The following is a 20,411-nucleotide window of genomic DNA, read 5'->3' on the forward strand; positions in this document are numbered from 1 at the left end:
ATTATGTCGAGAAAAGTTAAAAAGAAATAGAAAAAACATCATAAGATTTTCGGTTGAATCTGTTAACTTGAAAATTGAAGCCACCGTTGATGATTTTAAAAATCGCTAATATCGATTATGTAATTTTACACATCACTAAAGTTTGTATTATGATTATTATTATATGCGGTCGAATGTGTATGCGATAACACCCATCTTCATCGCTGGCCAAAGGTCAAAATGCTTTTGTTGAAAACCAATACCTGTAAACGAGGTATTTGGGGTATTTTCAAAATATATAAGCTATACATCCCAAGCGTAGAAAACAGCAGTCAAATTTATTGGACTAACGATGAGATTATACACTTTATAATAATATTATAGAAGTATTTTATCAGCAATACCTATTAAGTTTGGCCTACCATTCTGCAGTTGTTGCCGCATAAACACAACGCACTATACACATTTTAATGTCAATGAATATTATTAATCGTCTGAAAACTAAATATATACACATTAAGTTAGTTTATTCAATTTTAATCGAAAATAAGTATACGTTTAAACCTATAATAAATAACACATGTATGTACTACAAAATATTAGTATTAATAAAAAGTTATTAATATTATTATTACACATCCAAAAAACAAAAATGATTCCAAAAATATAAAACGTCGAATAAAATCGTTTTCGGATATTTAAAAGAATTTTAAATTTATATGATCTATTGTCAATTTTAATACATCATTGATATCCCCAAAAACCTTATGAAAAATGTACAGGGATTATTAATATACTTATATGTACAATATATATTATGCATCATTTTTCTTAGAAACCAATGCATTCACTATTAATTTTCTTAAAACAAACGATCTAGATAAATTTAATTTTGTTTCACAAAAATTATGCGGAACGGTATAATATATTTACAATGTTTAACTAAGCAAGACAAAAAGAAATATTTTCCCGGTTATTATACCTATAATATAAATGATACATATATATATATATATATATTTCGTATATAAACTATAGTTACACGAAAAACTTAATTTATAGTATTTTAAATGATAAAGATGTTGAATAAATAATTTGCCACGAGTACAATGAGTACACGGACAATGCAATTCCAATTCAAAACTATAAATAATTCTTTGAAAATAATGAAGTAATCGAAAGTTGATAATTATTTACATTTAATCGACTATTCGATTGTTATTAATTTACACCCCGAAGAGAGCAAAATTAATAATAACGATAATAATGAATAAACGAAGGCCCGAAAACGGTAAGAATTGATTCCAAACTGCGTAAAAATGTAAATTTTCACGTCACTAGATACGTGAATTGAAAAGTCGGACTTTATATTTCTCAAAATCGTAGAATATTAATTTTTGTGCAGATCGGCTTGTTAAAAAGAGAAAAATATCCCGTCAACAAATACTGTCTTCTCTGGTGTGTGTAGCAGCCAGCCAGCTAGACGGTATTATTACGGTACACGTATTACACCACACATACAACAATAAGACGACGCGACCCATACGCGACGGACGGACAGAAATCCGGAGGCCACCAGGTGTGTGTGTGGTGTGTGTACGTCTGGCCGTCGTTGTCTTGATAACCGTTGTAATTCGGATTTATCGTACGTTGTATAATGTTATATTATTAAACTCGACGAGGGTAGACGGACGAATAAGGGCAGGTAGAAGTAAAATAAGAAAAAAAAAAACCAATCGCTGGTTTTTCGGATTTTCATTCAAAATACGATGATAAGTGTGCGAGGGGTGTTCTGTCGGATAGGGTACGCGAGTAGTACAGTTGTCGCGGCGCGTTCGACGGACTACGGGCGTGCAAAACAAAGAGCGAGCTCGAAAAACGGACGGGAACCGTAGACGGGGTTTTTCGCCGCCGTGGATAGGAGGGGTAAAAAAGGTCATATATTATAATAATAATAATAATTTTCGCGGTCCCTCTGTATGGGATACAGACGCACTGGCGCACGCACGCACGCACTCACGCACGTACACTCGTCGTCCGTACACGGATGCCGTTTGGGGAGGAAATCGGCAACGTCTGCGTGTACGCACACCACCGTCATCGGTGCAATGACCTCGCAACGTTTTTGGGGTGAGCTGTGCACCGCCGCCGAATGCAGCTGCCGCCGCCGTAGTAGTAGTCACGGTCCTCGTCACCCTGCTGCCGCCGCCGCCACCGCCGCCGTCGCCGCGCCGCTGTTGTTGCTGTAGTCGCCGCGCTGTGTTGCCGCCGCGGCCAACATATTATTCGGCCGCACGCGAGTCGAAGGTCACAAACGCACTGGCGCGCGCGCACGCGCGCTCTCGCAACAAATAAAAGCGATCGGCTAAGTGTGTACCATGTGTACGCGGCCGGCAGACGACGTGTCGGTGTACGGTACATAAGGCACTTCGTACGGTTATCGGATCGAGTCTTGTACGTGCGCAGCCACGGTTTTCAAAGGGAGTGGCGAAGTGGGCGATCCACACCCTCCGCAGCATCTTCATCACCCAGGTTTTTGACTCGTAAGGAATAATTGTAAGCTGTTCTACGCCTTTTTTTTTTTTTTTTACGTAGGTACATTTTTACTATGTAACTGTGAAATAGATTTAGGACAAAAATCAGGTTTTTTACGTAAGAACTGAACGACAACTGTATACTAAATTTGTTGCTAATCACATCAAATGACTGTGAACACTTAAAAAATGATCAGATGAAAGTTTGTTAGGGTATCGTACGTAAACATGTGGTCGACTCATAGTTTTATGGTTGGACAGTAGCAATAGAAAAACGTAAAAGTTGAATGAAAATAATATGATAGTTATATAATATCAATAAGAAAAATTGTGTTTAAAGTACAAAATTAATGGCCTGATACTGTATACAAACGTGAAGAATCGAAAAAATGTATTAATGAGTGAAGCATCGAAAGTAAAAGATCCACAACGGATGATCATAGATTACCAATTAATAAGAAATCTTGGAAACCGTATAAAAAATTATAAATGTATATTTCAATGACAGGGTTCGTCGAATAAAGCTGCAAACCACTGCAAATACGGATTACAAAGAAATAGAGAATATTTTAAATTTCACGTTGAAACTTATTTACCAAGGATAAAATAATCTATACATAATAATTATGATCAAGGCTCGGAAATGTGGGAATTGCAAATTTTTTTAGACAGTAGTACATATTATTATTCTGGTTCGATATAAATTCTATCCAAAATACGCAATAGTTTTACAAATATCGTTATTTTTCGTAAAAATTCGCATATTTTCGGTTTAAACATTATTATATGCATACTTCATAGAATTATCAGACATTGTTTTTGTTTACAAATTAATAGTTAACAAAAATAGTATACATATGTATATAACAACCAAAATTCTAAATTTTACACGGTTAAACAAAATAAATTAATTTATAACTATTTTAAGATAACTACAATGCGCTTAATAATGGTATAATCTTAATTATACTGAGAAATCGTAAAAGTTATTGCCAATCGACACAAATTTATTTTTATCTAAATTTACCAAGACATAATTATTGTACCATAACGTGGTCGTAATCAGTATTTATACGTTTATAATTTAGAAGTTAGATGAAAATTGTATAGCCTGTATAACAGGAAAACACAACAATACACAAGTATGAAGGATTTTTTTTTCAATTTTTTTTTCCATTTACCTAATTTATGTAAACTATACAGTGTTCAATAAATTACATATTTTTCCGTGTTTTTCAAATAATACTGCCTATCATGAAGTTTTTTAACGCATATTTGAGTGGGCGAGTCCGTTTTCGACCAAAACCGTACCCTTCCCTTTTCGGCCGATTCACTTTTCAACCAAATTTAAAATAGGCCGATTCCCTTTTCGACCATAACAAAAATTTATATAATAAATTTAAAATAATAAAATAATGATTTACAATGTTTGATTATGATTGAAACTACTACAATATATTAATGACGATCAGGGTTTTACTCACGTGGCGGGATTTAGGTTCACATACAGAACATAATACCATTTGCAACAGTATCAAGGTTTGTATAAAAACTAGGTTAGGCTTAGACTATAATTTCCCTTGGGACGAAGGCCCATCCTACCGAACAGTATCACGCAAGTCCTAAAATTTTTAAAATTCAAGTTCCGATTTTTCGAAAAAAAAATGCAAACAATTTTTATTACGATAAGAGATCAAAATATCGTTCTCTTTTATACAGTGAAAATTGTCTAAAGCGGACCTTGAATAAAACGGAAAACTATCCAATACGGAATTTTTCTATGGTCCCGGCACATTCCCTTTAGTCTTATATAAACGCTGAACCTCAATAAATCTTTTTAACGCGGAAACGGAACGATTTTGTAAGTCCTATTTAAGTAAAAACCTTGCATAAACCGGAAAAATGACACGCGCATGTGTACTATAAACCTAAAATATAGATTAGCACATCGTTGTATGTACATCGTTAAATAGTGATAGATAAAGAAGATAAAATTATTCTATAAATATTCTTACAATATATTACATATATATATATTATTATATATTATATATATATTACATACAATGCATATTATCGAGTAAACGATACGAACTTTCTTCTTTGTAACTGTGAAACAGTCATACACCAGTAGTCGTACATACACTTTTAATTTTATCTCCCGTTCATCGTATTAAATATTAAAATGCCAAAATATAAGTGTCTATGAAAAAAACCAACTGATATGAGTATAAAAGGATAATTGAATAATCCGGAATTTTTCCGTTTTATAGAATAAAACAGAAAACTGCTCAAAGCGGAATTTTTTGTTGGTCCCATGCGATTCCATTTTAGACAGTTTTCACTGTATTAATATTTTAATAATTAGGTATTGACAAAAATTGTACATCATTATTTTAAATTTATTACCTATATACATTTTTGTTTTGATCGAAAAGTGAATCGGCCGATTCAGGCCGAAATTCGGCCAAAAAGGGAAAGGTACGTTTTTGGTCGAAAACGGCCATGTCCATTTGAGTACCATAAAGCGCTAAGAGTTCCAAGCTGTGGTTATGAAAATTGCAATAATCACCAACATTTCAAACTTGTCTTCCCCTCGAAGCACTCAATACTACCATAAACCTACGTGTACACGAGTGTATTTAGTATTCAACAGCTGTTAATATTTTCACATCGATACGTTAAGCATGAAGTATTTACGTACGAACACTATACAGTGTAGCAAATGGGCTTTGCGGATGAACGTAAAAATGATTATAAAAATGATAACAATATATTTATTATGCGCTCACAGGCGTGGCGCGACGATACGACGCGTGACCTTTCATTAAACAAAATGATACTAATTACTAATGATAGTAGTGAAAAAAATGTATATAAAAATAATAATGCGTAAACGAACACGGCAAAAAAAAAAAAACTATGGAAAAAAAAAACTACGGAAAATTAACCTTTCTACGGGACTTTATGTGACGACAGTTCCCCACGGGACGACCTATACTCGTCGCCGGTGCCGCGGCAACGGATCGTCGGCGACGGCGGCGGCGAAACGGGGCGCGAAAAATTTCGGTCGCCACCAGGTGCACACACGACGACGCTTGTTGTCGCTACCACCGCCCGAACGCGCGCGCATACACGTACACAAGGTAGAACGTATAACTCGACCGCGTGTACATGCGCCGCACACGAACGTGTACAATTTATACGTACGAGTGAATTATTATGTGCACAAGGAACAGATGTTCAACAGTCGATACGGGGGCAGCTGATTACCTGGTGATTTTAAATACATGTACGTGTACGCGGCGTGTGTGTAATGGTATTCCGGTCTACCAGACACGCTGGCCCGTTATTTGACGGGCAGCACACGGAGACAGAAGAGAGACGAACAGAAATGAGAGTAAAAACGCTAAACGAAATTTTCGTTTTTAATAATTGAAAAACCTACACACGAAACGTTGTACCGTCTGCACAACGGTGGCGAACACAGATTGGTTAAACTCGTTTTGTATTGCAGTTATTAATAAAACTACCGCGCAGATATTCACGGAGCGTACATCAGGTTTCGAATTAAAAAAAAAAACAATAACACGATCGATTGCGGTTACGTTCACGTTTTTGTTTTAAGTATATTATTATTTAAAAGCAGACGGAAAGAAACTTACTGTGCGTGATACTTGAAATATTGTTCAATGTAGTAAACGAAAACATCGTAAAATTATTTTCTATTTTCTTTATTCCTTCGAGTGTTGTTTCAAAATATTGAAGTATTCACTTAAAAATATTTTTAAAGCTTTTACATTTCTTAATGTAAATACACAAAATATTATTATGAAACAAAGAAACGGAATACACTAACAAAATCTACCTTTACTATTTTTCTTTTCGCTTGATTAAAAATGCATCGATTAAACTACACAGGATGGGTATATTTCGATTAGTATTTGTTCATTATATTGTTTTGGAGTTTTTTGTTTTTTTGGAAAAACAATCAAAATTCAAAATGTGTGTTTCACTTTTTTAAATTGTTTACAAAAAAATTAATTGAATGCAAGATATTAAAAAAATTAAAAAAACTATAAACTTTATCCGCATTTGAAATTCTATATACGTCATCAGCTGCGCTCATCGGGTTAAAAAATACGATTTTATCTTAGTAAAATTCTCGGCAAAAAAAAACCACGATAGTACCGATAATGGACGTGGATTTGTGACTTTGCAGTTCTATGTGGAGTATGAAGAAGTCACGGCAGTAGATTCTCCGTAGAGGCAATGCGTTTTTATGAATTTTGTTGTAGCTACCACCGCGTTTACCGCACTCGGTTAGCCTTATAGAACACGGCGGGGAGATTTTTGAAAAAACAAATTTTCAAAAGCACCGCTTTTATACCACCGAGATAAAATATTGCATAATGATATTATATTGATTCAGACGAGCCTGCGGTTTTGAATAATATATAGGTGTTGAATTGAGTGCGCGATGAGTAAATTTTGACTCGAGAAATATTCGCGGCGTATGCTATAAATACACACGCGTGCACGAGCGCGTACATAAAGGACCGGCGCGGCGAGTCACGCCACAGCCTTAAGAAAAAGTTCCGGTATCCGTATCCCGGGGGGAATTCAGTAATTAAATAAAGACCGACCGTAAGGAAGAGTGCAACACAGACAGTGGAAGGAAAAAGAAGTAGGAAAAAAAAAAGAGAAAAAAAACCGGTGAGAGAAAATTTGAATGAGATAAATAAATATACATTTGAGGCACATGGTAGCGGCTACGTGAAGGGGGAGGGCGAAAAACAGACGTGATGGTTTTCTCGGGAACGACGGCGTAACGGTTTGCGGAGCGGTGGGTCGGTGCGCGGGTCGGCGGCTATTTCGTATGCAAAACCGGTCTCCAACGCCTACCGGACCGATAATTCCAACTATCGAAAACGAGCATTGTTCGCGCGCGTGGAGATGACTTTAGTTGCACCGACAGTGAATAAACGCGCGCGAACGTCAGACTTGTACGCGTCTTCCCCCCCCCCTCCGCGCGAGACAGGAAGCATCAGGACCAGCGATTTGAAATAATTCAATCATTCCATTATTTTTCGATTTCCAAAATGATCGAATGATTTTAATAATCCAAATAACGGTACCGGACACATTTATCAAATGCAAATCAATTGAATTATTCAGAAAAATTGCGTGTTCTACTCATTACCCAAGTCGACTGTCCGTCAGTATTGTATTATTATTTATTTTAATCGTTAGCACGATTCCCGGTATCGGTAATCGCCACGCAAATCGGTATAAATACGTAGAAATATTTGGATTGAAAATGTTTTTCACTTTCACGCTCATGGATAAACGTTTGATTATCTATAAAACCAGTTCAAGCAGTTAAATCATTCGATTATTCGATTATTTTGATTTCAATTACTAATCAGTAGATTATTTTTCTTTTCAATTACCAATCAGTCGATTATTCCCATCACTAATCGTAACGATATTGTTCGCAGGACATTTTGGCGCGTGTGACCGCAGCACTGTTATATTGAACATCGAGTTCGACTCACGCACAAGGCCGTCGCGACGTGCCGGAAAAAAACATTGTACAACACACATTCGTTTTACATTACAATGTATTACGCGTGTGCAGGCGCGTCGTAGGATGTTTTCCGCCCAAAAGCTCATATTGACCTGTCGCTCTTTATCGAACGCATTACAAATCGGAATTCTAATACGATCATTCTCAGTCACGATCTGGTGGAACTACGAAAAACAGTTAAGTCGCATCACAGTAATTATTGTCGTGTAATGTGTAATGATATTTAGTTAATTTTGCCTCTTCAATTTCTTTTTTTTTTTCTAATTTTCTTTCTCATTGTATGCCGCCCCGAAGCAACACATGACTTGTATCCTAGCGACGGGCCTATACTGCAGAATACTGTGTTATGCATTACGATCCGTGCACTGACGAAATGCGTCTCCTGTTCTATTTCTCCGGATCGCACTGACAACTCTGGACGTGTGTTTGCCCCGTGTAGAAGTTACGTAATTTAAGCGCGATGTAAATTTTAATTGCGTTTGTCTTTCAATTTTACGTCAAAAATGTATATTGGAAATGTGTTATTTATTCCATTTTTAATAGGGGTTTCTTTTTTCAGTTTCGACTGATTAAAAATGTAATTAAATGTATCAAGTTGATGATAGAAAATCGATTATAAATAAAAACAATAACTCGGGATAAGTACTTTAATTAAATTGAAATATAACGTTCGCTCACAATTAAATTATTAATAGATTAATTACATTTTTTCATGTGTAAAAAAAACACTACATTATTTTATAACCAGCAAAACATTTCACTACTTTAAATCAACAATAACAGTACTTTTATCGTGTTTAAGTATAAAGTATGTCTTATACAGTAGAAAACAAAATATATATCAGTCTGTTATTACATAGAATTCTTACAGTCTAAAATTGGCCTCCAGCGACAGATAAACGAATAAAGAAATGTTCATGGGATTCAGACATGATTTAGTTTTGAATAATTAATTTATAACTTTATGAAAACGGTTCAGAATAGAAAATTCTATAGATATCGATAAATTTCATTTAACGTTATTTCGTCTTGTATTATATTAAACCAATAACAAAAATTGTAATAGTAAATTATAAAACCTATATTTTTATTACAATAAACACTTCTAAAAATGTTTGACAACTCAAATTTAAAAGTTAGGTATATTAATAAAAAACTAAAATAATATAGTTCTTTAAAAACACTTGTAGTAACACAATACTAATATATATATATATATAAAATTCTGTATAAAATACAATTATAAAAGTAATTTTAATTTTTATGGAACGTTATACAAAAATTTACAATTTAAGAGAAGCTTAGTTTTATGGAATGACTAATATAGCAAAACTTAGAACAATTATAATTAACGATATAATAATACCCACTGTGTTACAAAGTTTTCTCCTAGATGAAATCCCACTACTTCTTCATATTTAAAATTTATTATTTATATTATGTCGAATTCTTTCCCTGATAAACAGCACAACAGAAAAATAGTAGGAGAAAGTCCACAATCACTTTGTTTCTTCTTTCTTAAGTTTTTAGATATCGTGCCAAAACTAGCTTATATTATTTTGTTGTTTTATTCACCGAAAAGAAAAAAAAAGAAAAAAACTTTTACGTGACAGGAGGAAAAAAATAATTCGTAATTGAATATATTATAATAAGTTTGTTGGTTAAGTTATTAATGCATTTTTCGAAAGTTTGTGTATTCAGTGCTCATAATAGATGTCACATCGCCGGAAGAAGTTGTTTTATTACAACGTCCCACCGTGAATTAGTTAAACAAAATTTTTCCTTTTTTCTACCCTCGGCTAACGGATTTGGCCACTTGGGGTTCTGTAATATAACGTCCGAGAAACCTTGGCCCATCTCGAAACTTTCACGAAACAAAACTTCAGACATATAAAGGAACTAGTTGGCCGGTTTTATGCTTCATTCCTTTGAGAATTTAAGTCCTATGCTTAAACTCTGTTAAACGGCGGTAAGTACCGGAGGTAATCTACTTTATGAAAAAAAATAAATAGAATTTTACAATATTTTAAAGCGTTCATTATCTAACTTAGTTTGAATCATGTTTACATAACGGACCAAAAAAATAAAATAAATAATGTTTACTTAAAATGTTTTTATTTTACGGTACGATAATATTTACATAAAAATAATACTAAGTATTTATAAACACTATGAACTATAATTCGGACTTTTTATAAAATTGGTAAAAAAGTGATATAGAATAACCGATATTTATATAAGTCATAATTTTTTTTTTTAATTACAATTTTTGAAAACTATTCTCTATTAATCATTATTTTTAAAATTATTTTGAAACTACGAAAACGAACTTTATTCAATCGAGTCCTTACTTATATTTAACCATAAGAATTTTTGTGTTTTAAAGTTGGGTATTATAGAATATATTCATGAACAAAACCCGTAAAAAACATATCACCGATTGAAGTACACTATGGCGAGCGCCTATATTCAAATGGGATCGTGCATGACCTCACCTGGCGCCTTAGGGACATGGATCCTATTCACGCTCTGCCGCTCGGCAACTTGACAGATGGTGCGACAATTATCGTGCAACACGAATCATTTGGTTATTTATGTATAATATAAAAATTATTTTTTTTTTCCTTTTATATCAAAAAATATTTAATAGAAACATAACTAGTAAACTTGCCAGTTAAACTAAAAATACAGCTGACATCACCATTGTAAAACTAATTGAACTATATACAATTAAACTACGAGTATAGTTTTAGAAAATCATATTTTTTGTAATACCAATAGCAATCATATTAATATTTCTTGGAAAACATTTCTTTATCAAATAGATTTGATGGCAAATACCGATCCACATCTAATTCACATTTAGCTATTAAATAAAAATAAATTAGATTTAACAGAGGTATTATTCATTTATACAACAACAATGTATTAAATAGAACATCTAACAATATTAACCTAATTATTCGAACGACATTAAGAACCGAACATTTCAAATGTTATACCTTAAGTTTTAAAATTATTTTTGTACTTTTTTCTCAAAATAATTGATATTTGGTATCTCCTAATTTCCAACAAAATAGGTATTATCATGGTTTATTAATTATATTAAGATTATTAAAAATAAATTAACTCGTTGGGTTTCATTACTACCTATAGTAAGATTAATTATATTTTATTTTCTGAACAAAAACTCCACAGAAGAACTAGGTACAGATGACTAAACTATGAGAAATACCACGAAACCGGCTCGAAAAAGAGGGTCTAAAAATCAATACGCTGAGAGGGGCAGGTGTACACAATATTTTTTTATTCACCGTTTTTTGACCCCGGAGGGAAACTAGTGGCATTTTACCCTCTCCCTTTTGTCAATTGTGGATGTCCCCGGATGAGAAAAATTGCATTGTCTGGTTCTCATTGAAAAATAAAATGGAGACATATGAAAATAAATGATTCACGATCGTTTAGCGTAATTGACTTCAGAAAATATTTTTGAAAATTATTTTACGTTGAGTAAAAACAAAAATTCCCATTTTCACTCGTTGATACATTGACTATTATTAAACCTTGATTAGACAATTAGAAACCAATTTTTATTGCAATACTTTGTTAATGTTTTCCAATAATTATTATGTTATAATAATACGTATATATGTATGTTATATTTTCGTTACTTATTTTGTTATGTTTTATAATTAAATAAACAATATCTAACTCTATAATGGTGATTTTTTTACATCTTGGAATACTTAACTGTTTATGTGCTCATTTAAAATAAATAACTAAATCAATTCAATATACTATATAATCTATTATATATTATCCAGATGGATTATTTTCATAGATCTTACAAAATATATTGAGTTTTACCATGACAATTGTATGCAGTGTAAAAAACGCAAAAATATATAAATTACGAAAAAAGATATGCTACAAAATTTTATTATTTTTCAATTTCAGTATTATATACACACAAATAGGTATGCAATATTTTGTTATATTTCAACTGAAAACTTAATTTAATTAATACTTAATATTGTATATTGATTAAAAAAATTATTTTTCATTTATTAAGTAATTATATAAAATTTAGATTTATCGTCAAATATTTAACATTTAAATAAATTATACTATATTGAATATAGGTGAACCAATTTTACAATTCAAAATATATTATGGAAAATCAATATATATACCTAAGCGTCAGCAAAGAGTTATACAATTATAAAATATAAAAAATTTAAGAAACGACCAACGACTTTTAAAAAGCAAAAATAATAATAAACGCTAACATTTTTATTAAATCGATGACGAGTTTTTGTCGAGACAAAATTTAAACCCGAGAGCGAAAAGGCAACATTAAATACATATATATTATCATTTTACTGATATTACGTCTATGTATATAATAAATAGCAAAAAAGTAGCGACAAAGTTTGAACGCCTTTTGCTATGTTCCTATTTAAAACTATACCGATCGGAAAAAACTAAAGTTTGTCTCTTGCGGAGAAAGTATATGGAAAAAAAAGGGTTTGCAGAGAGTGTTGTAATATGTTTTATATGTTTATAAAAAGCTCACGGGCTCACACAGCTGTGTAAGTGACAACCAATCTTCACTAGTAGACGTTTCGGCGATAAGACTTTAAATGGACTAAAAATAATCACGTAAGTTAACTTTAAAAAATGATAACTTACGTGATTATTTTTAGTCCACTAAAAGACTTATCGCCAAAATGTCTACTAGTGAAAATTGGTCGTCACTTACCAGTTGTGGGAGCGCGTGAGCTTTTTAAAAACATATACAACATATTACAACACTTAGACTTAAACTTTAAAAAATTATTATAATAATTGTTACGCGGAATTTAAGAAGCTGCAAAAAAAAAGTGCTACAAAACGGGAGGAGGGAGAACTATTTTCCTTCAGTTTGCCGGCCGGCTTCCGAGACGCCCAATGGGAAAACCGTTACGGAACGGGCGGCGGTTGCGATGATCGTCGGTGTCCCCCGCTCTGACGCTATACCACCGCTACCACCACCACGGTCGTCGGCGATACCGGCAGCTGTTCCGGTCGCGTGGCGGTAACAGCGGCCTACGATTCACGCGAACCGCCGGCGGTTACAGTGGCGTTGATGCGTCGCACGTAAAAACAACAACTGTACTACTATACGAATATCTTTCACGAAAGCCGACATTAAAAAAATATACGGACGGGTGTTTTTTATTTTTACAATAAATATATATATATATATATTCAGCCGCTCCGCACGCATAATACGCGCATCGCAAATTACGACCTGCAATAGCGTAATAATAACGGTATAATACGATTAGATATACTTGGCGATAAGACGTTTATACTTAATACGAACATAATACCTGTACATAGATATAAGATTACACAGGAAACGTGACTAACCTGATTTGTTGACGGATATCTGTGGTAAAACAGCAGTGGCCGTCAAAGGCGGTGGCGGTGGATTGTGGCTGAGTATATATTTCGGTTCGAACTTGGAAGGTTGAGCGATCGCTATGGGTGCAGGGTTGGTCATGGTGGTTACCGTAGCCGCGGGCATCATTAACGTAGACATAGCCAACATAGCGGCGGCGGACGGAAAAACTGAGATTTTCGGTTTTGAACGACGACGCGCACGGAACGACTGGTACGAATTAAAATTGAACTTTTATTTATACTTTGTATCGATTCACCGCCGTTTCGCCGACATGATCGATCATCAAAATGGTCGTCGTCGTTGTATTGTCGCGTGATGTGTACAAACAGTCCGATCGAAATCGTTATTCGGCGGCGGTGGTGTGTGCGAAACCGACTTTGGGCGAAATCGTATTCGTTCTGATATGATAGTGGTGGCGACGACGACGGCGATGGCGGCGATGACGACAACGAGCGTCAAATGTCGCGACGACAGGACGACTGCGTTCGGACTGACGCGACGGCGGTGGCGGCCTAACAACCCCTCATTGATAGGCCAGCGCGGCACCGCGGCGGCCGACGACGACGATGAGTCCTCCACCGCCACATCACCCTTCCACCGCAACCAACACCACCACGACCATTGCCACCGTCGACCGTAGCGCCCTCTACCCCAAATGCTTTACCGTCATAGACGGCGACGACCGTAAACAATTTATATGTACGTGTATTATATTGGGGCGACTTTTTTCCTTATTTTTTTGCAACCGCCTCTGAATCGTTTCTTTTTCTTTTAACACCCCGTCGAAGTTCTTGACCTCGTTCAAACGGTTACACGAACGATTTCGGACTTATTCTCCGTTCTCCCTCACTCACTCTCACTCTATCCCTCTCTCTCACTAGAGCTCTCTCTATCACCCTTTATATAACTCTGTCTTTCTCTTTTCTTCTTTTCCGTACACACATTCACACACCTATAAACATACGCACACTAACATCCCTTAGCCGCCTTTGCAGTACACTGAATGACGTATAATATTTATTTCAACTCCTTTACCACGCACGTACACATGCACATATACGCAACAGCACACACGTTTTTTCCAAGTCAGAGACGACGATGTCTCAGTATGTTGCAGTCTATAAATACAATAAAGCATTATTTATCGTGGACGTTTATATGTGTCTTAACGTTTACAAGTCAATACGCTTCTATTAATAGACAAATATACTCGATAAAATATATTATTATCATTGTTCAGCACATTATTCTCACATAAAACAAGACCATCCAGTCGTTTAGAGCAAATAAAGTCTTTTGAAAATAATTAATAATATACATGACCATGTGATGTTGAATAAACATATAAGCTTATTATTTTTTTTATTTTAAGCGCTGATAAGAATATCTGATTATATCGATACGTTATAACGCAATATACATTTGTAAAATGTAGTTAGCTATTCAAATATTGTTATCCACTATCATTAAATTTAACAACATTGTATCGTTGAAATTTCTACATTATATTATATTGATCTCTTCCTCACGGTAAAATAATTTTAGGGTATAATTGACAAAAAAGTTATAAATCATTTATTATGTATTTTTTAAATTGTTGTTATTTTGTCATTAAATGATAGTAGTGCATATTCCGCAATTTCCGGTTTAATGCCACGTACTTTTTTTTTGATTTTAGTTTGTAATTACTTTGGTTAATTTATGTATATACGGACTAAAGTTGATATTAGTATTCGCAACAAAATTAACATTTAGTTGGGGATGGCAGAGTTAAACAACATACATTTACATAATCGTCTTTAAGACAAGTAAATGAGAAACAAATACAAATACTTATCTTAATAAACGAAACACATATCACAAACTCTTAAAATATGTAATCAACCACAGGCATAAAGATATAGAAGTTGCAGACGGAGGACTTAACTTCTAAGGATGAATTTTGGTTCTAATAACATTCTTTTAAGTTAATCAAATGTTATTCTTCTTATAAACCTAACGCAATATTAATGAAAGTAGAGTTTGGATTTTCGGAACAAATAATAAACCGAATCATCCTCGAAATAATATCGAATAACGTTTTATTTGTTACACCTAAGACTTATTTTTATGATAATATTAACTATGTTTTAAACTTGGTATTTTCGAAAACTATTTCAATAATTCAACGATAAAATTTTAAATATTTTATACACGTACTATACAAAATGCAAATTAAATTAACACCCATAACCTCTCAAATTAACTTTGAATAGTAAAAATCGTATTGTAAAAATATAAATATAGGGTTTTTAACTAAAAACTCAATGATGATGAGATATTTTATACTATTTGATTTATTTTAATGTTCTGAATTATTTATTAAACAATTATCATTAATATATAGGTATTGAATAATTGAGAAATAATTTTGTTGAAACAAAGCAGGTTGTTCAGTTTTGGTATCAGCTTGTATTACTAAAATTCCAGTTATATAATTTTTATTTTTATGCAACTTATATATTAGTATGATATTACCCAATTTAAACTAAGGCTTAATGATTTAAAAAATATAAATTATTAATATTTGCGTACACTTTATTCATATTATATTTCAAATAAAATGAAAAATAACTATAAATTATGGTGTATGAAATATTAAAATAAAATAATTTATAATTTTATGTACGAACTTATTTCGTGAAACCAACTGTCTTCGAAAAAACAAATTACGAGTACCTACATCGAGATATAATTCACAATGACTCATTTCTATTATTAAATATGCTTTACTTTAATCAGAAGATTCACATTAAGTTCTCAATATAAAAATGAAAACACTGAAACTGTGCAAATTGCAATGCCTCAATTTTATAAAATAAAATGAGATTAAAAATAAGTGTGGATTAAATTGATTTAATCCTTAATAAAATCGTGATTGTTACAAAATATTTTCGTAGAAATATAAGTCAAATAAATTCGTTTATACTTCATAACTATTTCAATTTTAATAAATTAATATTTTTAAATTTAATTTTATCGAATTGAAAACAATACAATTTTTAATAATTTCATTTGTTTTCATTGGAAAATACCACTATAGAGTTATTGCACATTCGAAATATTAAACGTCTAAATATTTAATTTAAGCTCATTTAGTGAATATATAACGGTATTACCATACTAATTACTTAACGGTTTAGGAATGGACACAATTCATATGATACAGTAAAAAAGACAAGAAAGTAAAAGTAAATACATCGACTTCCGAGTTCGAATTTAGTACTTGGATCTGCCTGTATCTAGTCCCCTAAACTGACATTTGCATTTAGACCATTACTATGACCCCTTTGGCAAAAATTACAAAAGACCTAGTAATGAACATGCAGTATATCTATACATACCATATTTTTATCCGTCCACACGTGGTTTAAATACTGAAATGGATTCTCTTTTTTAAAATTGTGTATGTTCCCAAACACTCGCGTTCCACCGTAAACTGTGTTTAACGTAAAGATTTATTACATGGATAGCATGGGTTGTATGCGTATAGACAATACACGTAAACCGTACTGCTAAAAGCAGCATATGCAGTCTGCTATGTGATAATATTAATAAAATTTAACAGTTATGTATTTACAGATTAATTTAACAATAATAAATAATTAATTGTCAATAAAAAATATTTAACAACTAATTCTGGAGGCACATAAATAAAAACCAACAGAAATTCAACAGTTAATATATAATAAAATGTGAATTAATGTATACTAAATCAATCACTTTATGTTTTGGCAAACATAAGAAAGGAAAAAAATCTAAAACCAAGTAATTTGAAAACATGTGAAAGTGAATCAGATAATACAAGAATAATGAAATTGGCGTGTTAAAGTATCATTAAACATTGAGCACAAGACATTACAAAAGAAAAAGAATCACTACTTTTGATGTTTATGTGTTAATGTCCCAAGGAACTGGCAGTCAAATACCTTTATACTATAGTGAATTTTATGGCATTCCAGTAAAATACAAAATTTAAATTCGAAATAAGACAAAGTAGAAGAGAAGAGTTTTATTTGATAAATAAAACTTTGAGGCATAAATTAGTTATCATTCGGTCGTAACAAACGTTTCAAATTCTATAAATTCATAACTAAAATATGTTTTATATTTGTTTAGAGTTATTGTTAGCATTGAACCTATATAATTATTGTACAAATATAATATGTTTTATTTTCAAGCCATGTTCATTTTTCGTTTCCTAATTACATAAAATGTATACAATTCGATTTTTTTTGCTTACGTTAGAACATTATAATCAATGATATTTGATACATTTAGCTAAGTATAAAGTTAAATATGATTTATAATCAACTAGCTGATCCGAGCATTTCGTAGCCCGTTAAAAATCCTACTTCTTATATGTCTCAAACTGTTTGTTAATTTCATTACCTGTGATTATGCTAGCAATAGATTTTTATACATATAGATATAATAATAATATATATATATATTATAATATATACAGATTATTACTATTGAAACTAATAAGCAACCTTCTATAAACAACAATTTCCATCATAAATCTCAAAATGTCTGTTTGAACACCTCCCGGAGTTGGACCTATCACTGTTTAACTTAGCCTATCTTCTGTCCATAGGTTTAATATATCTCTGTATTATATTTCGTCGCAATTGGTCCTGCCGTTTAGGAATGCATAAAGGACAAACCGACAGAAATACATTTATATATATAGATAGATAGATTTATGATACAACAAACATATATGGACTTATAATAATAAAATACTATTATTTAAAATCGACTATAGGTTTAACGGTAATTCAGCAAGTTAAATAATGGCCACTACATATAGATAATACATTTATATTATATTTTAGATGTATATGTTTTGTTTGTTTTGTATATCTTTGGGACATTTTCTATCAACGTAATAACAATACTTGTAAACACTAGTAGCATATATCAATATATATTTAAGTTAAGGAGGTATAAGCCGTATGAATAAAGTGCGCCCATTTTCAATCGATATGTTATAGGGCCGAAATGTCGAAAATGTGCAGCTTTTTCTCTTAAAAATCTTCTAAGCACTCGTACATTCTGCTGTGGAATAGGCGGTGGAAGCGGTAACAATAAATAATTTTTTGTGCGATTTATGAGTCCATTTAACCGTGACAAGGGATGACAGATATTATTGGTGTGATGTGCACGCCCTCGTGCAGGTTTCCGCATCGTAGAAGGATGAATGGGTGGGAAGGGCGAGCACCGTTGTATCCCGAGAATCCTTTTGTACAATGATTTTAGTTTCTTTTTCTGTGTGTCGTTCTCATTTCACGTACGCCTGATCGTCTGTCTACATCTATATTTACTCATTTATATATATATATGTGTGTGTGCAGGATCGCGATTTTCTCGGGCGCGCATGCGTGCGATTTTGTCAAATCGCCAAAACTCAATGTACGTACAACGACGATGATAAGGGAGGGAAGGTGAAGTCAATGGAGATGTACACGCAGACAAGAAGGATAGTACGATACATTGGTGGTAGTAGGAAAAATCGCGTCCACAGAACACAGGATTGCTCGGTTTTGTGGGATGGCTATCAGCAATTTATAAGCTTTACATCCGAACGGGCCCGATGCTATACACACAGAGGCAACTGGCGGTGTGCGGACGACGAGAAGGGTGAAGGAAACGAACAAGGGCTAAGGAAAACTAACAAACCGTTACCTCCCTCCTCGGCCGTCCGGATCCGTAGCCGACGCCACCACGCGCCACGCAACGTCTTCTAACGGCGAAACTACCATTGATTTCGGGGTTTTTCTTAAGACAAAAAAAAAGAAAAAGAGACCAACCACATCGACAGCAACCGTCGCGCGATCGCACGACCTCCGCTGTGCGGAAACGCACATCACCTGTATCATCTACATCGCACGCACCACCGTATCATCACCTGAAATGACATTTCACCCCGGGAAACAGAGGGGGGAAAACTTTTCCGGCAATAACCGCTGCAACATCCCTCTACAATACTCATATATATATATATATATATATATATGTTGTCGTGTACTCGTACATACGCGCAGCATGACACGACCGCGTGCGAGACAACCACGTTGTTATGCAACCCACATTATTGATTCAAATTATGCCAACATCTACAATAATCTCTGTGGAAACAACGGCGGTTGGTATTTTTTTAATTTTGTTTTCAATACGCCTAAATTTAAATACCAGTGTTGCGGGTTCATTCGACGACGAAACAAATACATACGGGATCATCCGAGTGGTCATATTATTTCCACGAGGACACTTCGATGTTGAGTTCGATCTTTAACGATTATTAACACCTGATCTCACATTATTACTGCATACGAAACCAATTTCAACAGTACACCGCGATGACAACGTTAATTTCGTAACCCACTGCGTATGATCAATTTTATATGTGTTAAAGACGCAGTAGGTTCATTCTTCGAAACCCTTAAGGTGCGATTCCTTATGATGCGGCTGACGCAGCGCGACTCTAATTTTAACTGCTTTTCCTATTTTTAAGTGAAACCTATTCCCAACACCGCCGTGCGGCTGTTACGTCTCTAATCGTGCGACTGACGACCGCTTGGTAGGCGGTCAAAATGCACTAGACGTGCGACCGATTATCGTCGTCTTGTTAATTTGATACCGTTTATTTACCGTTAATTTGATTTACCTATATCATTTTAAAATGTCTTATGATTACAATATAAATTATATACCTGCTGTGCGTCTCTTGCGACTCGGTTTTGTAGTTGTACGGAATACCTACCTAGTCGCGTCGTAAAAATTCAAATCGCGCCCCATCAGTCGCGTCAGTCAC

The 20,411-nt window shown here is 33.5% G+C and overlaps 1 protein-coding gene across 3 annotated transcripts in view; it reads right to left on the reverse strand.

Moving 5' to 3' along the window:
* The window catches only part of LOC112684014 (nucleolysin TIAR-like), a 373,865-nt gene that overhangs the window by 78,076 nt on the left and 275,378 nt on the right, over positions 1-20,411 (reverse strand). Inside the window, exon 1 of one of the 3 annotated variants that reach the window (XM_025555308.1) lies at positions 13,519-14,058. The exons of the other annotated variants lie outside the window; for them this stretch is intronic. Coding sequence (XP_025411093.1) covers positions 13,519-13,699 — 181 coding nt within the window. The 5' untranslated portion in view covers positions 13,700-14,058. Of the gene's footprint in view, positions 1-13,518; positions 14,059-20,411 lie in introns of those variants that run through there. 3 annotated transcript variants of the gene reach the window in all.

Source organism: Sipha flava, unplaced genomic scaffold (genome assembly GCF_003268045.1).
Source record: "Sipha flava isolate LNK unplaced genomic scaffold, YSA_version1 23_pilon_pilon, whole genome shotgun sequence".
NCBI lineage: Eukaryota > Metazoa > Arthropoda > Insecta > Hemiptera > Aphididae > Sipha > Sipha flava.